Source organism: Odontesthes bonariensis, chromosome 16 (assembly GCF_027942865.1).
Source record: "Odontesthes bonariensis isolate fOdoBon6 chromosome 16, fOdoBon6.hap1, whole genome shotgun sequence".
Taxonomy (NCBI): domain Eukaryota; kingdom Metazoa; phylum Chordata; class Actinopteri; order Atheriniformes; family Atherinopsidae; genus Odontesthes; species Odontesthes bonariensis.
Window position 1 is genome coordinate 15,872,194 of NC_134521.1, and position 26,036 is coordinate 15,898,229.

General features: G+C 42.0%; 1 protein-coding gene across 3 annotated transcripts in view; it reads right to left on the reverse strand.

Annotated features, from left to right (window-relative positions):
- Positions 1-26,036, reverse strand: part of tspoap1 (TSPO associated protein 1) — a 61,926-nt gene that overhangs the window by 33,002 nt on the left and 2,888 nt on the right. For 2 of the 3 annotated variants that reach the window (XM_075486408.1, XM_075486407.1), the window contains 4 exons: positions 4,414-4,521; positions 3,976-4,104; positions 2,962-3,138; positions 2,145-2,300 (listed from right to left, as the gene is read on the reverse strand). In XM_075486408.1, the coding sequence (XP_075342523.1) occupies positions 2,145-2,300; positions 2,962-3,138; positions 3,976-4,104; positions 4,414-4,521 (570 nt within the window). Of the gene's footprint in view, positions 1-2,144; positions 2,301-2,961; positions 3,139-3,975; positions 4,105-4,413; positions 4,522-21,555; positions 22,866-26,036 lie in introns of those variants that run through there. The other variant, XM_075486409.1, reaches the window with a different exon arrangement.

Genomic DNA, 26,036 nt, shown 5'->3' on the forward strand with positions numbered 1-26,036 from the left:
CCGATCAAGCAGTTGAATACAGCACAAGGGTTTAAACGCTAAAATCTCCGACGCTTATTCAAAAAAACCTGGAAAAAAATCCATAAAATCTACACGTCGTAAATGCTAATGAACTTTTACATTCACAGTCGAGAACTATTACATCACGTGGGACTGAAGGAAGGGCCACAGCAAGCCTGCATGCAAGGTATGAAGGAATGTATTAAAGGTAAATATAAAGTCAATGCTCAATCAATAAAAGATTGGATGAAGAATGCAGTCACACCTACAGTCCGTCCTCACGGTGACACCACATCAGGTGCCACAAGCTACACATGAGGTTCTCACCTGTTTGCACACTGCTTCACACAATGAGGTGCAACTGTGCTCTCTTCGCATTGATTTGCTCCATGGACACTAAAGGATCTAGTACACCCTGGGCCCATGCGTACTAAAGCAGTGCCAGATCCCATTCAGCAGGCCCTGAATGCCATAAGCACATTGGTGTAATCCCTACAGACTACTGAAACGGGTAACTGGATCACTTCTTTTAAAAGCACCTTAATGGATTGGCCTGGCCGTTGATTGTCTTTTTTAATGCGGAGCATATCGATGCCCACCGATGAGACGCTCCACCACGTTGTCATTAATTCAGCCAGTCTAAATTCTGGAAGCTCTGAAATATGACAGTTACAAAACCGGGTTTCTGACAGGCTGCCCTTGACTAGGCCTCATGCTTGTCCCGTCTTTTTAAATTATAGGAAAGTGGCAGTCCATCATATACCACAGGTGGGATTTACCACAGGATTTACTGAAAGTAATATTAAAAAACAACATGAGACATAAAAGAAAAATCCCTTTAGCTGCAAGTCATACTATGATGCCAAAATGCCGGTGCATGTAATATTTTAATAATCTTCAAGACTAAGCTGGTGATTTTCATCTCAAACACAAATGCAACATCCACTACCTTGAGCCAGTTCTCTCACACTCCTGATTCGACATGACACTGATTATTTCTGCAATTTTCAGTCCTGCACGGTTGCACTTTCACACCAAACAGACACATATGGGGTTAGCCAAAGAGAGGCACACTGAGTAGCTGCGACCAACACACAACATAACAAAACCTACCCCTTTTGTGTGATCTGTGGCAACGTCAAGGCTTCCCTTGGCCTGCTAGTTATCCAGAGCAGGGCGAGATAGAAAAGTCTTTACCGCGGCTGTAGTCTTACCTACCACCCAAAACCCTCTCACCGCTGCTACAGCAACAGAGAGCGGATTACTGGACTGTACCATTCTGTTGTTAGAGGGGATTAGAGTTCACACAACATGGCCCCTTTCTGGGTGTGCGCGTGGCACTGGGAGTGCGTGTGTGCGTCCCACAGATGAGAGATTACCACAATCGGCATTCTCATTTGAGCTTCATAGGCAGAGAATTTACTTCACGGTCAGTGGAGAATATTATAAAAAAAAACACGCGTCCACGCGTAATATCTACGCCTTAAATGTTGTGTGAATACATCTCTTAAAAGGAGACCAGAAAATCTGATTTTTCTCTCACTGCAGATGTCAACGGCCTCCGATACGTGACATTATACATTTATAAATAGGAGCCACACTGCTTATGCAAACAAATCAACTGATTTCAGAAGCACGTTTGTTCAAACTCTTCTGAGAGCCATATTAGGGAGAGAAGCAGAGCAGACTGGAAGATCAGCATTAAATGCAGAGAGGATCAGAATGTATGACTTTGCTGGCTTTGATCAGGCATAAGTTAAAGACAGGGAATCGCCTCATTATGGCTTGTGGCAGATTAGTATCGAGTCCAACGACAAGCCATTACATAACACTGTAAACGGCATCCATGCCAACGTAAACATACTCTAGGGCTGTATTCTACATTACCAAAAAATGTTTAATCCCAAATATGTTGTGGTGCCAACACCACAAATGTTCAAATGTGTTAATGTGCACCAGCTGGTCTGTGTGTAATCACGTACATAACTCTAAATACTGTTTACATTACAGCCGATCTGAAGGGCAAATTTACCGTGCACACGTACAGCTTACCTGCCTCTACCGAAGATTCTCTCTGAGGTTCTCAGAGCAACACAGGTCAGTGAGGAGTTTGATTTTGCTTGCAAACGAGGGGGTTGGTTTACCTTCTCACACTTCTCCGTGCCCACGTGGTCAGGGCCGTGGTTGTGCTGCTGCCTGGACGAAGTGACCGACAGCTGCCTCTGGAGCCGCAGCACCTCCTTCTGAGACTCCCTGAGAAGGTTCTCGAATTCGGCTCTGCCAGGCTTAACGGGGAGGCCCTGCGCAGGCACATCACAATAATGTCAGAAATTCAGCACGTTATTTCAACCTCAGTGTCATTTATCAAAATTTCAATCTATAAACTAAATACTAAAAAGATTATCTGTGCAATAATATCAACTGCAGGTTGATAAACATAAACATGGTGTAACATATAACATAAAGGTGAAGGTTAACACTGCATAACTTAAAGCAAAGACATTCAGTGACACTGTTTCTATTTTAAGGACATCAAAAACTTCAAAGACGTGTTATCTGGCTTTGCGTGTTTGCGATATTCATCAGTGACAGCTCACCCCCCCTCGAACCCTTTATTTTCAAACCCAACAGATGTTCACAGTCAGGAGAATCAGCTCTTGAGTCACTGGTAATTAAAAATAGGCACTGAGAAAGACAGCCTATTCCTGCAGTGTCATCTATCCAGACATCAGCAGTGACGCAACCTTTGTAATACAGGCTTAGGAGGAGTTTGGGATGAGCAGTACCCAAGTTGTCCAGCAGAGAGCAAGCTTGTGGCGTTATGAGGCTGTGGCAGAGATGGAGCACTGGGTTAAGAACACTGGTCTTTCAGTCAACAATGAGCTCCAGTGAACCAATTGCTCCAGGTCAATCTAGTCTGAGAGAATTTACTTTGGTTACTAAGGAGTGGGCTTAAATTACCTTAGCGTTGCCCTGCCGTGCCTCCAGCTCCCTGCACTCCTGCTGCAGGGCAGCAATCTCCTTGTCCTTAGACAGCAGTGTATCAGCATGCTGAGCAAGATCACGAGCTCGTTGACGGGCAAATGCTCTTTTGTACTGTTCCACAGACCCAGGTCTCAACGGTGACGGGGAATTCGCCTACAAAAGGAGAAATAGTTTAGAGAGGATTTCAAAAAAGAGGTCTTCAATACACTGTTCTGACACATGAAGTGCAACAAAAAGGTTAACATGACAAATAATCTTAAAAATGCCTTCGATTCTACAGAATATTTAAAAAAATTTCCATGACTGATGCTCGTAAAAAACAACTGTAGTTCCTGCTAACTGCAGGAGTCCACTGTTAGTATCAGCACTGCAAAGCTGAGCTGTTCCACACTGATCTACCAGCGCTGTCAGAATGAGGACAGTCGTTTCAATCAGAGATCAGTCAGGAGTAACAACAACCTTTTGGACTAAAATCATAATTTTATATCATAAAATAATCCCTTGAGAGTTGATACACACACGCCGACTTGTGTAGCATCCATATTCACTTCTGCGTGCTGCGTCACGTCTTATTCTGTGACAAATGAGTGCCAAAGTTGAAATGGGTGATGTCGTAGCATGAAAACAAAGAGCACTGTACAGCATAGCAACCCTTCGAAGGAGTTTCTCTTTGTTCTGGGCGTATGGTGGAACCCAGAGTTTTACGTTTTATGTTTGAGTTTCAGTGTTTGATTCATGCTATCATGCCATATTGCTTCCTAAAATGTATTTGAAGTGATTTGTTTTTTTTATCCTGATGCCTTTAATTGTTCTGAAGACTGTTGGTACTTTTCTACAAGGATCCCATTCGTCATAGTTTACTACTCAATTCCCAGTTTATGATTAGACATAGTTCAAATGTGCTGGTTTGTCATTTGCAGCAATTTGCTCAGTCAAACACACTTTTACAGAAGAGAATTTGCTTTGAGATGCTTTATTTCTGAGGTATACCACTCTGAGGTTGGCCTCCTGGAGTTTCCGAGCCCTCTCTTCCAGCCTCTTGGCAAGAACAGCCAGCTCTGTGTTCTTTCTCCTCAACCGCCTGACCTTCTCCTCAGTCTCTGGAGCGCTGCTCTTCCGCTAAACACATGGAATATGATTATCATCATCAGACAATGCCTGCAGCAAATGTTAACACAGCAATGCCAAAAAAAAAAATAAAAGGTTACGGACACAATTATTCAATAGAGGATATTAATAGTCTGAGCAGGGATTCAGAAGTGAGCTGCCTGTGCAATCACCTAACATCAAGAAGATATATGAGGAATAAAGTGAATAAATGCCACTGAAGTGGAGTTTTAACATCTTTCTGTTCAGTGTTCTGTGCACTTGGCCTATTTTCTACAAAGCTTTTCATCAAGGGTGCAACACAGTTATTTTTAGTCTTACCAGCAGGCCATTCTCCTCCCTCAGTGTGGTGCAAGTCTTCTCCAGCTCGTCGAGGGCTCGCAAGAGTTCTGAGTTCTGACGCACCAGGAACCCATAGTCTGTACCATTCTGTAAGGAAAGAAAGAAAGAAAGAAAAGGGTCTCAGTTTACCAGCTACGTGGTTTTCATCAAACACCAGAAAACCCCAAGAGGATCACTGTTTATTTCAAGCGTGGGATTAATTGTCAATTCCACAAAACCGCCTGTTCGATTTCCGTTACAGAAAACGTTCTCTGCCGTCAGCCAGTGTTTACATAGTGCTGCCTAATGGTGGCTGACAGATGATAGCCCTCTGAGTAAGCTTTTCATTCGAGCTATTCATTCAGTCTACAAATGCCACTGAGCACCTTTTATAATATATCAAGTCAGCATAAGAGGAAGGAGAGCAGAAACATAAGGGGATCAGACATCAGATAAACAATTCAAACAGCTTTACTGTTTACCATTTTTGTCAGATGCACTTAATTTATGAATGTGTTCATCTTGTGAAAGCATATCATGTCTCCCCTGCTGGCATAGCTTATTCCTTGTACATACTCCACATGTTAAACCAGGACACTGATTTGATGTGATCTCTTTCAAGAAATCTGTGAATCTCTTTCAGGCTTTAAGTCCGTCTCGTGGCAGCTGCAACTTAAAGCTACTGACTTTAATAGCAATGGATTGATTAGGGAAAGGGGAACAACTATTTCTCAAAGATAATTCTCAGAGCTAGTCTTCATTAAAAGACAGGTAGACAGTTGTCTTGGGCTAAAATAGGCACAACTGAGGTTTAAATTGTGAAACGGACCTTGCTTTTACACAGACGAGCATGTTATCTGAGCCCCACAGAGCAGCAGTCAGTGTAGCAGATCATCCATGTGGTAATCAACACTGAAATTGTTTTTTTTTTTTTTTTTTTCTTTCAACCAGCCACGTGGATAAAGCCTCGGATTTGTCATCTATCTAAATGGAAAGATGGCCACTCGGCGTCAGTGTCAGGGGTTCTATAATGAGCCCTGACGCTCAGAGGAAAAGGTTTGACAAAACCCCCACTACACATACAGACAAGACAGACAAAGTGGACACAAGGTGGAGGGTTTATCCACAAAGAAAAACACATAGACACCTATACAGACTTTTGGCCGATTTCATTTGCGGACACATCAATCTTCATGTCCAAACACACAGCTACTGCAACCTACCAACAGCCGAAAAAAAGGAGTGTCTCAACAGTGGTTGACTAAAAGCTCAAGCAGATTTCTCTACATAAGAAACACCAGCAGACCTGTTCTGGTTGGGAGCTTAATACTAACATAAAACTACCCAGGGCCACAACAACATATTTGAAAGAGCACCAGATCAAACTTCCTCAGTGTTTGAAAGGTCATGTGACTCGGATCGTGATGATAACTGAGGAGGATGGGCTATCTGGTGGCTCCCATGAGGCTTTTCAGTGTTTGTTACGCTTTCAACACTGATGTTGATTTACTAAAGCAGCTGCTCTTGACAACATGTACGAACATGTAGTTAGTACGTGCCAAACGTGTGATACAGTGGCTAGATTTTCAGGGTGAGAGCAGAGAGCTCGGATAATAGAAGACAAAGTTTCAAAGTCATCATTCTGGCGAAGCTTGAAAGCACCTCAAGTTGCTGAGGCCCATATAGCACTTCATATTAAAAAGCATATTGTGGCGCAAAAGTCAGCAGCCACCTCTCATTTCTTCATCCTCATTTTACACAGGACCTGAGAGATGCATCTGGACGCTCAGTTGATCCATCTAGTTGATCAAATAAAAACAAAACGCCTTGGTTTAAAGGGTTTTTCTCGTCTTTCTACTCAATCTAAGAGCTGCGGAAACGAATGCCTCAGAGATTAAAACATGCTTTGCTGTTATTTGTGCGGCACAAGTAGCTCCTGTGATAAATCCGCCAATGCTCGCTGTACACTTTCTTGTCAGGAGCTATTGTCCAGGCAGAAAATAACTGTGGTTATTAACACCACAGGGTTAGAATCCCCCTTTACCTTCTTGTTAGATTACATATCGATGCACAGAGAGAAACTGCATACAAAAGCGTATAATTTGCCATAAAAACCAAAAGCGGCACTTCATTATCAGAGCATTTTGCTGCTTGATGCCTTTTCCAGGGACACGGGGACCAAGCTTATACAACTGAGCTGAGTCGGTTTATCTCTTAGCCTGTCGTGCTCAGGATTGCATATTCAAACTCTTAAACTCTCATTAAAATTTGATTACGTCATACTTAAATGCAAAATGTAAAGGGTATTTAGGGCAGGCATTATCCAGAATACCCGAGAGGCAGAGCGGGACATGTTTATCAAAGCCTTTAAAATATCAAATAAATAGTTTGAGCCAAATGTGTCTCATTACGATCAATCTGCTCACAACTGGGACGACCGTCGTGCTCTACAGAGCCAGTATGAGAAGGAATAATGCTGCTTTAAAGTGATACAATGTAACTTCTCAAAAAGCCCACTCTGGAGCTCCCCCTACAGGCTTGGAGGCAATGTACGGTTACACTGTCGTAAATACAACACCCTTTCACTTTCACTTTTCACGTTTGTTGACGAACCGGCGAGGAGTCAGAAGGTGCAAGCAATGTCAATCGAGAAGGTAAGAGTAATCAAATGTACCTGGGAGCGTGAGAGGGGTCTATTTGTTTTTGCGGTAGGTGTGCCAGAAAGCAAGTCGAAATACTTCCGCTCAGCTCCCGGGCGCTCCAGCAAAGTTACATAGCGCAGTTTTTCCAACTCAGACCCCCGAAGGGCATAGGAGACAGGCCAATCGTAATATTAAAACTCATTCTAGCCACACAAATTTTTTCAAGCTGTTATTTTAAGGTAGAAATGTTACATAGTATTGCTTTAAAGAGGTGTTGCAGACAGATCTTCACCTGCCGGTTTTGTGTGGTGGCTGCTTCCTTCCTCCAAACATTTTGAGCTGATCTGCTGACGATATAGAAACAGTGATGTAGACCAATTTTTAATCAAACAGTTCTATCCTGACGTGGACATTACCGTTTGAGCAAGTGGAAACAAGTATGATGCGGTCACTTGTTTTTCTGTCATGAAAACTGTGATATTGATGTTAGCCGTCCACCAGCCGTTCCATAATGCTTTGTGCGGAGTCTGTCTACCAATTAATTATGACTTGTGAACCAATCAGGCTCGTTTGACCAAGTTCTGTAGGAAAAAAATCCAACAAAACCAAACAAAAATCATTAAAAAAGCAGGACCAAATGATGAAACAAAGGAAATCCCCTGGGTCCGCAACAACCGGGGATGGTTGTGACAACCTTATCAACGCTGTTACTTACCAGAGATTTGCAAAGCAAGCATACATGTCGTCACATCAGTTACTAACTCATTTTGGGGCTTACCCGCTGAATGGTGATTTTTTGTTAATGCTACAATAGCGTGGTTGCATAAAAAATAAAAAAAGGTTTAATAATACTGTACGGCATCAAGAACGACCAGATGAGTCCACCGAGCAAAACAGATATTAGTAAGAGATATTATTTCAATATTCGTAAGTTAGCATTAGCATAAGGTAAGTTTTTCCCAGCCTGCTTTCTAACAGTTTCATTGAAGTGTAATTCAGGTGAAAAACTTCTCTCCATAATGATAATAAATCTGTAATAACCTTGATGCTGTGCAGAGAGAAGCAAAAGACCATGTTTTGCTTTTCAAGGTATCGGATAGATGAAAGTTCAAATGCACAAATTAATCAGTCAGAGAAAAGCTTCATGTGAACATTTTCAAGCAATAACGGACATAAATGTTTAATTTCAGTCTCTGGTAACAGCAACTTCACAAGCTGATATGAAAGCTTTTTTTGTGTGATGTCATTGTTGAAAGGTTTTATAAATACAAAAACACTCATGTTGGTGATCCTAAGCACAGAACAAGGGCTTTAAAGAAAGTAGATAGATTTATAAATCAGTTAGATCAAAACAGAGGATCGCTGGTCAAGTTTGAAGTTTGCTCGTTCGCTCCTGATCAGCTTCCTAAATAAAGCCGACACTCACTGAATCCACGAAGTACTTCAAAACCCATCTGTTTTAGCCCATAAAGAGGCAGGCCACCAAGTGGAACCCTCTGCACTGTGCACAACAAACACCCGTTAAAACTCAAGCAAAGTTTACAGATGAAACTGTGAGTGACTTATTCTACGACTGTACGAGGAGTCAGCCGGTCCCTGCGCCCCGCTCTTCCTCTCAGGATACTCAAGTGCAATCAATCACCTCAGAGGAAGGCCAGCCACAGTGAACTCATCCTCCCCTGCCTCCATTCTCATTCTAATGATCTTGGAGTCCATCCATGTCAATTAATTGTTCCCTGGGAGTCGCACTGAATTACACTGGGGGCTTTTCCTGAGGCATGAGGCATTGCTGGTTTCTTACAGCTCCTGCTTCCCTCTCCGCCACAGAAAAGGGCTGCAGGTGGTGAGGTCAACCCGAGGCCAGTGTGCATATTACCACTCAGCCAGTTCTCCTCTGTCACAGCAGTGCTGTTTTGATATGGACCTGGCTCCGTAAAGCAGGGCAGATGCAACTCAGTAGCAGGAGGGCAGGGGTCTCCCCACAAACGTCTGTCGGGAGAGCTTGAGCAGTGGGCAAGAAATAAAGTGTCCCCTCTGCTCTGTTTGAATCTGATGGTCATAACCGAGGCTACAAGTGATAACTGAAGGGAGACGAGATTATAAACAACACATTCACGCCCGACTGACACCGATACCGCCGACAAACTGTGCCAGAGATGTGAGTTCTCAACATTTAATAACTTTAACGAGAAAATATCAGGAAAATGCAGTTTTTCTGTTCCACACTCACAACTTATTAGAAAAGAATTAATCTAAACTCCATTATTTAATACTTTTAATCAACATATTTTCTGATGAAAATGAAGAGCCGTTTACAGAGAAATACACCATCAGGATTGTGAAATAATGATTCGGACAGAAACGTCCTTCATGCAAACATACATACACTAACTTGAATGACAAATACAGAAAATGGTACAGAAACAGCAGCTATTATAGCTGTGTATTTGTGGATGCGTGTATGAAGAAGATAAAAAAAAATACCTTCTAATCTAGATGATGTGAACCCAGCAGTGGGTTGAGTCAGTGAGTCATCTCGCGCTTTAAAGCTGTACCATAAGTATGGCCACAGAAGGACAAACTCCACATCAGACAGCCATCGCAGTTTGGCAACACAGCAGGTTTCAGCAGTAACATATGCTACTGACCTTGTGAGTAGAAGGTACTTTAACAAAGTCATTTGTCACAAAACAACCTCTTTTAATGACAGGAAAAAAAAGTCCTCCATTAGCACACAAACAATAGCAGCATAATTCCACAAATGGTGTCGGTCTGACCACCAGGAGCCATTTGGTGTTCAGTTTCTTGCCCAAGGACATTGTGACATGTGGACAGGAGGAGCTCCAACCTTGTGATCAGCGGGTAAATCACTCTGCCTACACTGCCCTTAAGAAACAGTGAAGAATAAGCTTTCCAAGAAGGCATTTAAAATGTATATGCTCACACTGGTTTTTAGTACTGACAAAGTGACAGTTAAAAGACAAAGCTTTGCTATAAGAGCAGCCCAATTGCCTTCTGACTATATGGGTTGGTTGGTGTTCAAAAGGTCCTCGATCAAAATAGTTTGGGATTTTCTGGAATGCCTCACTTTCCTGAGGATTGAATTGAGCGGAATAAAGATAATTTAAGTCACTCAGTGGGGTTACATGGCACTGAAAGGATCAGATTATTGGCTAATTTAAACAAAAAGACTGATTTATTAAGTTCATGTAGACACCTTAATCTGACAAGAAATTGTATCGGATTGGATTACTTGCGATTGGATTAAGACCCCAAGATAACTCGGTTGAAAGTCAAAATAAACGTGCTTGTAGACGGTGAAGCATGTGGTGAATTAGACTTTGCGTTCTGCGCATGCTCGAGATTTTTTCCCGGGGTCATGAACCGGAAGTTGGAAGAGACGATATTACTGTTGTCGTTGCCGCCGTCGGAAAGAAACAAACAACGCAATGGAGAATGCTCCGTTGTGCATCGCGTTTTTGCAATAAGCAGCTCATCACAAACGAAATGTAGAGGGACGTAGCTTCATCTTGCTCTTCGTTCGCCATTTTCTCGAATACAGTGGAAACCGCTTATAGTGATCACGTTGGTCCAGAGCCAATTTGAACACTATAAGCGGTTGATTACTAAAACCGAATTTGTATTACAGTACAGGTATTTCACTTATTTTTTTATGGAGAATATCATCTTGACCACAGGTAGAACAGCGCTCGTCTGTGGATGTGATAGCTGATGTGGATCAATAAACAATTCAATTCAATCTAAATGCCATTTGTATCGTTTTTCAATGAGAAAAATGAAATGAAACGGATAGCTTCAGCATTTACTGAATTTTATTATCATGCAAGTTTAATTACAGTACTGCGCAGTGCGCAGACATACTGTAGGCTAACTCAAATACAGTACGTTACTTATTCTCTGCTGTGCCGCCTTTCAGCACCCCTGCTCGGATCTATGCTCCTCCGTGCCGGTGTTCTGTCGATTTGTGCTACTTGGCGTGAAAACGAAACTTAGAAAATCGGCTCGGCGCATGCGCAAAACCACAACGTAGCAATTCTCGACAAGTAGGAGAAATCAAATGAACACCGGCCTCCCATCTTACAAGAACCAGCCTGGAGCTTCCAGCGGTCGCACGCGCATTCAATCCGCTCTCCAGCACCCATCCTCGGACACATGATCCTCCATGACTTCCTTTTTCCAGCCATGATTCGCGCGCTTGCTGCCCGGTGTCAACTCATTATGTTAGCTAGCGAGGCAGAAGCAGACGTCCAGAAAGGAATCAAGGAAGTAAAAAACAAAATAGCTACACGTAGTTTTAAAATTATTTTCGCACATGTTTACATTCATAAAATGGCCAAAAATGAACATTATAAGCAGATTTCTTGATTACTATAAACAAATTATTTAAACAGCATTTGTATAGAAATGATTCCGTCCCAAGCCTTTTGATCTATATAAGCGGTTGATTACTATATCCGTGACCACTATAAGCGGTTTCCACTGTACCTGAGTTTGTTGTTGATGTTGGTGGTGGTGAAGCGGTCAACCGGAAGTGGCAATAGTTGAAATGGGTACAGCGCCACCTATCGTATCGGAGTATGACATGCTTTGTGCCTATGATTCGATTCATTCACTGCCATATATCCAAGGATAATTAGCCTTGGAGGAGTTACCGGTCAATCTATGTTCCCACCCTCACCTATGGTCACGAGCTGTGGGTAGTGACCGAAAGAACAAGATCGCGAATACAAGCGGCCGAAATGAGTTTCCTCCGCAGGGTGTCTGGGCTCTCCCTTAGAGATAGGGTGAGAAGCTCGGTCATCCGGGAGGGGCTCGGAGTAGAACCGCTGCTCCTCCGCATCGAGAGGAGTCAGATGAGGTGGCTCGGGCATCTGGTTAGGATGCCTCCTGGACGCCTCCCTGGTGAGGTGTTCCGGGCCCGTCCCACTGGGAGGAGGCCCCGGGGAAGACCCAGGACACGTTGGAGAGACTATGTTTCTCGGCTGGCCTGGGAACGCCTCGGGGTCCCCCCAGAAGAGCTGGAGGAAGTGGCCGGGGACAGGGACGTCTGGGTCTCTTTGCTCAAGCTGCTGCCCCCGCGACCCGATCCCCGGACCAGCGGAAGATGATGGATGGATGGATGGAATTAGCCTTGCTCAAATAAGGAGCATCTCAGTCTTATTGTAATTCAGCCAATAATCCGATCCTTTCAGTGCCATGTAACCCCTGACTGAGTGGAGTTATTGCTGTGGGCAGGGACGACCTCCTGTGATGTTCTCTATTACAGTGGCGCTGAAGAAGCCTCTGACTGAACACACTGTTGTTTAAATATCATGTTATATAGAGGGTGTGCGGTGTTGGGCAGTGTTGAGTCTGAGTTTGTTTGGTTTCATGTCAGCATTCTTGTCAATTTCATTGTCTGGAGGGCAATACAGGAGAGACAAAAATAAAAAAAATAAACATATAGACACGACAATATGACAAATCTTGATATTCATTTCACTTCTCTCAGTATTTCCATCATAATTCATATAAAAATTGGATTAAAGAATATAGATGATTCTGATCTTGTGGGCTGCAGACACATTTATATTAAATGTGAAAGTTAAAGTATAGAGGAGCTATAAAACAGAGTAAGATTATTTGTTGATAAAAATATGTCGTTTGAACAGGATATTTGAGAAAATAAAGGATTTAGGGGGAGACTTAGCGACCTGAGCGACAAACGCTGGATGAGATTATTAAAATTTTAGAGATTTGTTCTTACATATTCATAAGGTCGCACTGACAGATTATTCTTTTGTTTGGGATCCATTGCAAGCTTTTGTAAGGCGTATGGAAATGTCTGGTTACATAGAATCTACAACATCAGCATTTTTAGCTGACAGCTAGAAATCCCCCCACTATAAGCCTCTGAGGAGACTGAGAACAAGACAAAGACGGGCAAATGGGCGCTCATGCATGGCCATGTGTTTCTTTGTTGGACATGATAGCTGAGGCAGGAATAAAAGAAGCTATAATTTGTGATTGTACTGTATAACATCACAGAAATCCATGTAGAAGAAGAATACTTCATGAACATCACACCAAGTGCAGTCGATACACGTCAATAAAGCTTACTGCTGACCAAGTTTGGAAGAAAACCAGAAGTAATATAATAAACAGGAGCTATGTATTATCAAATAAAACAGTAACAGAGCGCTGAATCATTTAAAGAAATTGCTGTGGTAATAAGTTTTAATTGGCATGACTGTGCACCACTGCTGGCAGCTCCTGTGAGTGATACAGAAGAATTCATAATCTGTAAACAGTTACCCAAGTAAAATAACTAAAAGATGCTGCAGTCAGGTGATGGTTCCTCTTCAACCAATCACGTTCTGCTGGGTTTCATTCAGAGCCACAAAGGATACCGTCTGCTAAATTTGTCAGTTAATTAATCTATTCAGGAGGCTTTTGTGTTCACAGCAACATGGAAAAGGGAAAAAAAACGCCCCAGGGTCAAAGACTTGACCCTTGAATACGGTTACATCCGCCAGGCGAAAAATGTTTGGAAATGTTTTTATCTAACAACTTCTCCAAGCTTTGTTATGATGCTTTGATCAAGGCATCAATATCTAACTCGAGATCCAAATTTGACAGACTGCATTGCAAAAGTTAGCTACAGTCAGGAAAAAACAGTACAAAAAAAGCAGCTCACCTAAGCAGAGAATCTCCTTATAAGAAACACCCACAAAGCTGTCTATGACTCGTTTCATTAACAGCAGCTCCCTCCCTGTACTCATATATAAGTAATGAAGAAGGCCTCTTAAGTGTCTTCTCAAATCCCCTCATGTATTCATCACAACTCCTCTCTCCGGGGTACCTGACGGTGACAGATTAGGGGGTTTCTCATATGGCTAGAACAAAGAGCCAACACAAAACACCCCATTACTTCCCCCAGGCATTCTGCAATCTAATTCTACCACCTCCTCCAACAAAGGTCATCTGGCAAAGTCATTTGAAGTCAACCTTTATATGGTATGAACTGTCAAGTTTAGATTTGGGGAATTTACTGAAAGTCGTGTCATGATGAACACTCTCAAAGGAATCGGCTGATTCATTTATGCCAGAAATGATTTCACGCTAAAGAAAAATCAGCATGGAAAGGGGGTTAATGTTTTAACATCCGTATTTCGTGGTGGGTATAACACCGTTGTTTTTGCTCTGGCTTTGGGGCGGCCTTCGGCTTCTTTCTACAAAGCCGTAACAACGCCCCACCTCCCACTCCCGACACAGTAATCAAAGTCCATACAGGCATGGCTGCCTCATCGTCTCACAGTCTACAAATAAAAATGTAACAACCCCCTGAGCTATCGAGGGCTTAATGAAGTGTCAGACATGCAGAGAATGTCTGGCCTTTTAAAGAGGCAAAGGATGAACAGAAGGAAGGGTCATCGAATTATTACGTTTAGTGCGGCGTCAGCAGAAAATGGGTAAAGGAGACGCACAATGTACTGGAGATGATTTGTTTCTATCCCCGACCCTCCACAGGCTCCAAACAGAGAGCTTCAAAAGGAAATAACCCTTCATCTTGTCAAAGAAAATTGCATATGCATAAGCGCCCGCCGACCCCCTGCTATCACACCAGCAACAACTGAATTTGCGAAGATTTACAGAAATGGCCTTACTGGATTCACCTAAATATTTAAAACCACATTGCATCGGTCATCTCAATAAGGAAGAGGAGCAATAAAAGTGTGAATGAGACGTGTTTGTGTGCCTGTAAGTCATACCTCATCTGCTAATACACATCTATGGCTTCATTTACATTAAATCCAAGTGTGTTAAAGTGCGTTTCTGCAAAAACACAAACTTGGTGATCTGCGTCGGTTCCCACTTTGACAACGCTACAAATCAAAGAATGGAGCTGCATTTGGACTTGTGTTCCTCTTAAAAATACATATGTGACTGAGATTAAATGGTCTTTGTTAACAGGCTATTTAATGCAACCAGCCAAAGGGAGCAAATAACAAAAAAATGGGCACATCATTCAGCTGGTTTCATTCCACAGATTGCCCTGACCCCCACGAGCTGCAGTGCACTCAGCCAGAAATGGAAATGCATAAATGTGATTACAAAATGCTTCCAAGCAGCCCCAAAGGGACCTTGTCTCAACACTTGAAGTTGCTAAAAAAAATACAAATAATAATTCTACCTACTCCATCACTGTCGTCACGGCAGCTTTACATAGCCAGCATCTCACCACCCCGAGCCAAACGAAATCTATAGATATCTATATAACACAACGTCAAAGAAAATTAAGCTGAACAGACGGGCAGGTGAGTTTCCAAATGACAAACTATCACTAAACATACCGTCTAGGACAGGACAGCAGATAGTCAACACAGTTAAAACACATAAACACACTGGAGTGTCCAAATACTAACGTAACGCTCCACTAGAAACCTGTGAAAGTTAGTCTTAAATCGCATGTATAAGGCCCGATAAATTAATAAAATAAAAGGCCCGAGTCAAAAGGCTTCTCTGACATCCACTTGGCCAACAAAAGTGAGCCTTCCTTTCATCATCCAGGTAAGAGGCATTTTCAATTGAGAGGGGCGAAGAGAGGTCATCATCGGTTCAATCTTGGCAGCCGTTTGAGAGGAGGCCGGAATGACGTCCAGATGTCGCAGGCAGGAAAGTATGCCAAATTTGAATAGGCCATTACATGTGGGAGAAAGGAAAGTCAGATATCCTTTGTGCCATGCACAAAATTATTCATACCTACTTCCATCCCTTTCCGACGATTATCTGAAGTCACAAGATCATGACCGAGGCCATCCTGATAAATCTCAGCAATCCTGGAAAGAAGCATTTCCCGGTAGGAACTTTTGATACGGCGCAACACTGGTGTACATTGGTGTCAACCAGATGGATCAAAATCCTCAACACAGGCAAAATTTCAGTTGACCTTGAAGATAAAGAAGAAGACTTTCGGTATCCAACTGTGGCCAGACATGATGGAAACAGCTCAGTTAAATCCAACAGTGATGTCCTGGACATCACGAAAACCATCTCGTTCTCAAAGTTGTCTCAAAAACTTTAGGTCCATTTGGTTGCTTTATGTAGCAGTGTACTCAATAACACACCGTGACACCACCGTTACTCAATGTAGCCGGGAAATACCTAAAAAAAATTAACAAAGTCGTGTAAACCACGGGGAGGCTGGTCCTGTTCCGACATCAAACCGAGCAGACAGCAGCGCAACATCTTGCAAGGCAAAGGACCCAAGATTTTAATGCTCCCAAATAATCCTTACACTAGAAGTCAGTGAAAATCTTCAAGGTGAAAAGAAAAGCAAGCAAGAAAGTCCTCCGCACTAAAAGCCCTGGAGAAAATTAAAAAAAAATATATATTATTACTCAAACTGTTTATTTCAATGTAATGGCGAGTGAGGCTAATCTGAATCATTTCATTCATATCTTTTGTAAAGGTACAAAAACAATTTTAAAATGTAATTTATATAGCACTAAAACTTAGGTCGCTTGTTTATCTAAATCCAAATTTAGTATGGGTGTGAATAATTGATAATAAGCTGGAGCATTTAAAGGGGCAACCACTGCAGTATTTCTCACAATGGAAGAATAAAAATGGTACCACATTATTGCCGTGTGAAGATGGAGAGATGGATGTGTCGTCCTCCAAGGCAGCGCCAAAGAATATTGCATAAAAGATGGTGTTTTCTTTTCTTTTTCCAATTCAGTTTTGTTCCATGACATGCTTTAGCTATGACTGGAGTAAATGTCAAATGGTTTGATCGCGAGCCTATTCTGCACATCCAAATCATGGTGCATGGCGTGGAAGTGACACCCACTCCAGGGAGTCCACAGTGTCAGTGAAAGCGACAGCAGAGCATCGTTTCACCTCCGTTTCACAAAGACTTGTGTGTCACCGCAGCCAGACACAGTTATGTTTCAGCTGGTGTACGACGAGGGACTGGTACTCTAGAGATTACTCTCGTGCTCCCTTATCAATTATTCAAAAGGCCCAACAAGGCTGGCCAATGAAACACACATGTATGCACACATATGAATAGGACCATGGTGGAAACAACAGCAGCAGCAATAGAGCTTACATAGAAGCTAATGTTTTCTGGACTGGGATGAAAACTGATCAGCTAATATTTTGCAAATCAAGAGTCCATCCGTAGGAGAATGCTACTTTTCTCTGTCATATAAGCACATTAATCTGACATCATTATCAATAACTTTATTCCTGGGGCTTGACAGTCTGTACCACATGCACTCTACATCTATTTCATTCTCAGTCTGGGTAAGGAAAAGACTGAAAATATCCACAATAACCACAAAATGATTAATCTTTTCATTTTTCCACCAATTTAAACAGGTTTCTAAAATGTAAAAACAAGCTGCTTAAATCCTTTTTTAAATTATTGATTGGGGCAAAAATGTATTCAGACCCTGTCCAGAATCAACAATAACTCTCAGGGGACAAGGCTGTAGCTCTAATAATAAACTGACATTACACCCCATTAAGGGGGTTTTATACACCAAACCGACAAGAAGAACCAAGGGCAACGAGTCGCCAGTATCAGAACAAACAAAACAGCACTTGAACACATCATGAGGTTGACTTCCAACTGCTGGCAAGCAAACATAGCTTGCCAACTCAGAAGGGGGTGGTAGTACATACATTATATAGTAAACGAAAGCAGCAAAGATTTAAAAAAGGAAACACTGCGGTGTGTAATTTGTGCCTTCTGGTAAAGCCACCAGAGCTGCTTTCCCTTGAGTCTTGATTATCAGTTGGTCTTAAGTTTCTTCACTCCACACAGCCACGTTGTTGTGAAAGTGTTGCTTGTTCTGAAGGTGAGAGGAGACAGTGTGTCATCACTACCGTCTCACTTCTTATGCACTCATTCGCTGGACTGAACAGCCAATCAAACTGAGATCTCTCACCGACAGACGCAACAGTCATTTATGGCCATTAGGCCTGAGTGATAAAACAATCTCAAAGTTAGATCAAAAATCTAATTCATGTCCATCTCTGTGCTATTCGTTCCAGGATTTCATTCAATCCACTGACTCACCAAACGGCCTGTCACAAACCGTGTCTGGCTATCAAGTCAAAATACACACAAATTTATCACTGCCAAACATTGTTTGAGCTACCTGTGGGGAAGAGGACTGAAGGCATGTGGGGGGAGAAAGACTGGACTGGACGGGAGTGGCGAAAGTAGGGAGAGACTGAGACTGAGAGTGAACTTGCGTCATCCTCCCAAACTCTTGAATTAACTGATTCATTTGTCATTATTTACCATCCAAAATAGCAACATCTTCTTTTAATATCGAGCTGTGAGCGACTCTATTCAGGCCCTCTTTATTTGTCTTTGGCCGCAGCCCACACACTCAGGCGACATCATACATTTAAACAACTTTTTCTAAAGAAACCACACCGCAACGTCACGCTGCAGGCCAGAAGAGGGAAGAGCTCATGCTATTACGGTGTACTTTCAAATATGGAGCCAATTTGACCAAGTACAAGACTTAACTGCAGTCTCTACAGTTAGTGCAGCAGCCTGGAAGCTGGTGAGGACGTTAATGTGAGTGAGACAGGAAAAATGAAGGTGTTACCATGCTTATGTAATGATGTGTAATGGAAATATGAAAATAACTGTAAACATGTTTGGATACAGCTAAAAACTATGTTGTTACATATAGACATTGACAGCATAATCAAGTTCTATATAAAGATCGAGGTCAATCGATATGTTCTTATCACTCTATGCACGTTCTGCAAGTTGAATAAGGTGAAGTGACAATACTTTTATAAAACCCATGACTCATTACAGAAATGATAAAAGAACTAGAAAATATGGCCTTAATACAGACATTTACCCTGCTGCTCTAGTTAAAGAGCCGATACCGGATTTTTTTGCTGAGCGTAACTTGTGTCCTTTCAGCCACGGCAGGAAAAAAGAACATGTTGACACAGTAAAAGCTATATTAACCAGCCTAGGAGCCACTGCTGACAAGAAACTGAGTGACATGTATGCTTACATTTGAACTAGTTACAAAGCAGGAAGTACACCCAATAACTGGATTAAAATAGGTAACTTCTGTGTGAGCATGAGCAACCCATTCAAACATTTCTCAGTCAGTTTGAGTAGCAACGGTATCTAGATTCAAAGTCAATGCAGACAATCATCACAGTAGTAAATCTACATTCTTTACTCATGCAACAATGAACTGAGGACCATGTTCAAAGGAACTCAGACTGTCAGACGATTTTAGTTTTCTAATCAAAGTGTCCAATTATTGGCAGTTCAGTAAAATCATCCGTTTATGGCAGATGAATCAAACAACAAGCATTTTACATCTGATTTCTGGATTCAAAAGCCCCACTTTGTAAACCCAAAAGTCAAGACCGGCTTTAAAGAAAGTGGACAGAGGAGCACATAGTCAAAAAGCCTGTTAGCCTTCAGTGGAATCATGTGTCTTTATTCCATCAAGTGGAAAGGCCGACATCGACAACTGCTTTGTAAATTTGTGCTTAAAGAAAAATGCCCTTTCTGTACTGGCTCCAAATAACATTCATGCACATTGATGTGTTTATTGGTAATTGGCATCAAGAACTACCAGAGCAGGAAAAAAAAAAGGAAATCCGTTCTCAAGGACATGACGTCATTTTCCAGCGTCCAGATTAAGCCGCTTTCAAAAGCTCTTTCTCTTACATTGTTCGTCTAATCACAGTGCATACTGCCAAACAAACACCCACCTACACCTGACAAAATCATCAATTAAAGGCAGAATTGGTAGGAAGAAAACTCCCCGGCAAATTACAAAGGGTAATCTTAAAGCGACAGCCTCCTGTAGACAGCAACACCACTTCTGAACCCTCGCAGTGGGATGGCCAAATAATTCTTTCTAATGCAGCATTTATTGCTCCTTTTCAACACCTGTGGCCACAGGTCTTCTCCACGGTTGTGTGCGGGGAGGTCATTAAGTAGGTTGTTGCTAAAGAGTAATGACTGGGTAATAAAGGGGCTGGGAACGGGAACCCAGAAGGGAATAATACACTCAGATTACTAGTGTAGATGAAATCCTGTCAGAATTAAGGATACATTGAAAGCATCAAATAAAGGAAAAATAAAATGTTAAAATGTGGCCAAGAGACTCTGATCATGATGAACTAAAATTCACAAAAGAAGTTTAAGTACCGAGAGTGCTTACAGATTTCAAAAGGCTGTTTAATGGGCAGGAAACATGGGCCAAACAAGAGATCTGTGAGTTAAAACAATGGAAAGAATGAAAAACAACTTCTTCAAGGGGGTAATTCTACTCAAATGTGGCAAAAGATGTTGGTTGTTCCCAGTCAGCTGTGTCTAAAAAGGGAAACATGCATGTCGACGATGAAGATGTTAAAGTGACAGGACAGAAAACTCAAAGCAATATGTCTAAAAATAGAAAAGACTCAACTCAACTCAACTTTATTTATAAAGCCCTTTAACACAGCCGTGGCTGAAACAAAGTGCTGTACATGAGAATCAACACATAGGGCATAAAACATAAGAACAATGTAAAAAACAATAATAAACAATAACAATATTAAAATAATAAAAACAATAAAACAATAACAGAAACAGAAACAGAGTCTCATGCTGGGTTAAAAGCCAGACTAAAGAAATGTATAACAAAGGAGGATGTTTGTGACTGAACTGTCAGAAACCAGCTGAAGGAAATGGGATTTACATCCAGAAAACCAAACAAAGACCATCAATAACACCTAAAGAGAAGTACCGTAAACAAGGTTAGAGAGAGCTGAAGAGATGCAGTGATCGACTGTGGAGGATTGGATGAAATTAAACTGATGTCGGGTAAAGGACCAGGGTTGGTGGCTTACATTACCTCTACAGTAAACGTACAGGTGGACACGGATATTTTGGATACTTTTCTCATTCCATCAATCAAAAGGAGGTTTGGTGATGCTGAAGTCATTTTCAGGATGATAATGCATCTGTGTGTTAATGATTATGTCCAGCGTTCCTTCATTTTAGCCAGCACACACCAGTTACATGAAAATCTCATGAGTTCCATACTCATTTTCAATTGGTCTTAACATCCAGTAGACCTTATGTTAACAAGGAGTACACACAAAAGAGTGAAAACATTTACCAGGTCACTGCAAGTTCAAATAAATCTACTCCCCTGATGTTGTCAGCCTGTACAAATGCTTTACACTTCCAGCAACTTTTAGTTACTCAGCTCTGTCTGATTTTTAAGATTAAGATTATTAACAACTGCTTCACATGTTGTCGTGCAAAAATCATCTGCATAACGTGTTTAAACTCCATCCATCGAATAATTTGAAACAGTTTTTTACCTGTGATTCCACAGTCACTTGGCTGTTAAGAAGCCCCTCCCTCAGTCCCACAAATCTACATTCAGTCAACCATCAGGGATGGTGCTAAAAGACGCAACAACAAACATTGCACACTTACCTTTCGTATCCCCTCCACTTCAAAACCGCCGAGGTTCGCGTAAAGCGAGTGGTGTCTCTTTCCTAACAATGACGTTGCGGTGAAATTAGCAGCGTTTGGGACCTCCTTGTCCAAGAGCCCGTGTTGCTTATGATCAGGCTCCCCCGTCCCCCTCGGCTCCTGCTGTTGTTGCCCGAGAGCTTCCGCTTTGTCGCGGTTCTCCATCTCTGTGTGTGCCGGTGCAGGTTCGGGCTGCTCAGGCCGAGTGCACAGGTCATACATCGCTCTTTGTCAAATTCAAACGGAGCAGAGTGGATCTGTGTGACCGAATGAGGCGCCCAGCCAAGGCCAAGCCACAGCATGCATGCTCACATTGGCTGGAGATCAGCTGTTGCAGGATAACCTAAAAACAGTAAGAGATGTCGCTGTCCTCTTTCTCCAATGGTTCACATGCAGAACTAAGGTGAAGTTTCTAAAACCAACCATAGTACACGTGCTGCCATGGCTGTCAGAGTCTCATAAAACTGTTAATGAATGTAAACAAAAGCAGCAACAGTGCAGGTTGTTGATTAGAGGCAGTTACAGACGAACCAGGGGCTGTGAGGTGCTTCCACTCTCTCTACGCGGTGACGTTTCTCCGAAATGAGGACAATCAACTCCAAAGGGACCGTACATATTTTCAGCCTCGGCTTGCGACGGCAATTCAATGAATGTCATCACACTGTAGCATTCTCACGCATATTGTTGATAGCATTTATCACATTGTGGCATTCAGAGGTGCTCGCTGCACAACCATAGCCCGTTTCTTCTTTCCTTGCCGCTCTGTCGTACGTGGGTGGGGGGGAGGTTTGTTAAAACCCCCAAAAAGAAGACACACAGGTCCACTTCTGACACGACGTAGCGTTCGAGCGGCTCATGTAGGCCCAAAAAACCCAAACAAAAAGAAATGTGTGATGGAGGAAAATAACCGAAGACGGTCTAACTAACAGGTCTCCACTCCGGTCTCCGTTCTCTCAGCGAGGCTGAGATGTGGGTGGCATGATGAGACTCCTCAGCTGCGGGCCTCTCTTCATTGATGCAGCCGTGTCAAAAAGCGTTTCATCCAGATGCAACAAGACTCGACAGGGCTGCTTAATCCCATCTTGCTTGCAGCGCCATAAAGGTGAAGAACGGGGATGAAGGGGAAAAATATGTGTGTGTGTGAATGTGTGTGTAAGACGGCGAGTTTCACTGAGAGGAGGGGGCAGGGAGGACTGCTTCCCTCGTCCTATCACAAAAAGGCAGGCTTTGAGACAGGACCCAATCATTAGAGTGTCTAGAGCTCGTTTCCATGGAGATGACGCTGGAATGATGTTGGCTGCCTATTGATTGTTCAAGAGGCCGTGGACACTGCAACAGGGGGAGGCTGCAGGAGGCAGGCAAAGGAACAAGTGTGCCCCAACCAGACCAATTCTTATATTTTACTGTAGTTGTGCATAAGAGTGACAAAGAAGATTTCTGAAGATGGGGATGTACGTCATATTTAACACATAATTTAGCCTACGACACGGCATGAAAAAGAAATGTTTGTAAAGCAGTAGGTCTGGTACGGCAACAGATAAAACTGAGCCAGTTTACTAATCAAGATGCTATTTAGCCCTTCTAGGAGGTCCCTTCAGTTACTCCACCTGAGTGAAATCAGAGGAGCATGGCAGCTTCTTAAATTTTTCCCAAAAACTGTCTCCATGCAGGCCAGCAGAGGAGTTTGCACTCAACTTTGAAAACTTATCAGATGTTTGGAAGAATAAAACACCACAATTATCCCCAATTACTGCGTCGATTCCTTATGTTGTGCATGAAAAACAGCATGAGGAGGAAAGTAAAGCTAAAAATTATTAAAAAAAACGCAACCTCAACTCACCCTTTTTTAAGTTGAAATATTGTGCATTTGAAAGGGTTTAATGAACACTGGATCTGCCACTGTGATGATGGTATTCTGTAGTTTATATAGGCAGCAACAACTCTGCTGATACAGCAATCACCACGAGTCCAAGCAATCCACTTACTTTCATTTTATCTTATGGTACAGTAAACAAATAGAGCTAGTTTTGGCTTAAATTAGATGTTTTCATCTCATCAGGCTGTTCTATGCAGGAAAATGTAGATATTTATCTGAAACGTCTCTTCTCATCTAAAGAGTTCTTAAGTCATCTGCAGCAGGTCAAGCTGGTCTTGGAAAATAATCATTTTGAATTCAATGCCAGCAACACACTTTCCAAAAGTTCGGCACAGTGGCAAAAGTCTTGAAAGAAAAATATTGCATAATGCCTTAAAGCAGGGATGTCCACATCCGGTCCTTGAGGGCCGCTGTCCTGCAGGGTTTAGATGTTTACCAGCTTCAGCACACCTGATTCAGACCAGCGCATCATTAGCAGGCTTGTGCAGAACTTCACAATCTTTTGAAGAGCTCCATTTCATCTGAATCAGGGGTGTTCGTTTTTCAAAAGTATTTTCAAATACTCAAATAAAGGAGTTTTTAAGTTGGCAGTAACTTCAGAGACCAAAATATTTGCTCCCATATTAACTATAGCATATTAACCCATTTAGGCCTAAAACGCCTGGAAAAGAATGCCTGTAAAACCTATGGGCGATTTCAGAAAGACCCCCTAAAACCTGAAGTTTTTCTGGAAATTCAGAAATTGTGTCAACGCCTACTAAATGATTGATTTCTCAGCCTCTGTAGCAGATAGAAACAAAATTCAAAAAGTATTTGAGAGCTTACACCTGTGACTTTCTTTGGAAATTGAGTTTATTTACATACACCTACACGAAAATAGAAAATGTAAAAAGTAAAGTGCAGGAACAGCGCTAATTTCAATTAGAAAACAGTTATAAAATTTTACTTTATTTTATTTTATATTTAAATTATTTATTTATCTATTTATTTTATCGCCAGTCTCTTCGTACTGGCAGCACAAGGAGCCCATACACATTCCAATAAATTTTTTCATCTCCGGCACAGTTACGTGTGACCACCTTGCCATCTTTGCTCGAGCTGGAGTCTGAAGTACCTGGTCACTGTATCTATTCGTCTCGGAAACGAGATGCGCCCAAAGCTCCTCAGTAAAAATATGATTAAATGCCTGCAACGGTGTGGCATCTGCAGGTAAATCCACTTTCACCCCTGGTGTGCGGTTGAAATCTCTCCGTCGATTACGGTGGTAATTGTCAGTCTTCCACTCCCATTCAAACCCTTCAAAATCATCCTCGCCGTTATCATCATCTTCAAACATATGTGCTAGCTATAAATCTCGATCAATTGGGTCAGCACGTTCATCAGCATCATCAAAGCCAAGAAACTCTTCAAAATCGCTACCGTCTGAAATGTCTTCCCACTGAAAGTCCTCCATGCTTGTTCGATGTAACTTAAATTCAAAACAATGACACGAGGAACATGACGACACTCTCACATCTCTATTATAATGCATTTAATTGGCGCAGAGGTCAATAATTGGTGCAAAACAACCTTATACAGGAAAAAAGACGTGTACGCTTTCCCGGCCTTAATGGTAGAATAACGCAACAGCGCCCCCGGCTTTAAAGGTAGAAATGCAGCAATGCTTTCCCGGCCTCAATGGGTTAAAGGGATAATCCGGAGTAAAATGTACTTTAGATCAATTTACGGGATGTTGGGAGTACATACGTTGAGTTGACATCAAAATCATGTCATTCGGATGTGTTTTGAGAATTTCGATTTGACCGTTTTTAGCCAAAAGTCGTTAGCCTGGAAGTGATGAGGGCATATCGTATCACCGTTACAAAACGCTATTTTTATACATCTTCTACAGCTCCAAACAACATAACACTTACGTGGTAGTGAGTAGAGGGTCCCTAAAGCCAAACCGAAGTGTCCCGATATTGATATTGGTTTGAAAAAAAAGACCTTATTTCCTTATTGTGAATATCTGTCGAATATCCAACGACTTTTGGCTAAAAACGGTCAAATCGAAATTCTCAAAACACATCCGAATGACATGATTTTGATGTCAACTCAAACTATGTACTCCCAACATCCCGTAAATTGATCTAAAGTGCTCTTTACTCCGGATTATCCCTTTAAGAATGCTATAGTTAATATGGGAGCAAAATACAATACCAGCATGTGTTGTTTTAAACTGCAGCAGCATCTGAACGTCTTTACAGTTTGACATCACCAGGGTGATACTGGAGGAGTGTTGTGAAAAATATATGGAGAGAAAAAAAGCACAAAACCGGGTATGTGGATAGAGACAGTTCAAGCTTTGATTAATTATTCAATTTCCTGTATCCAAACCTGATCCAAAATTTAAGAGACAGAAGATCACTGACCTACTTCTGCCCCTCCATTAAGAGACATAAACACATCAATCCATCTCCTTCTTCACTGCACACATCCTGTCAAATTCTCCAATGAACAGATGTGTAATGCTCCAGGAAAACTAAACAGTTGGCTGATTTTTTAAAAGAAGGTTTAATAAAAAGAG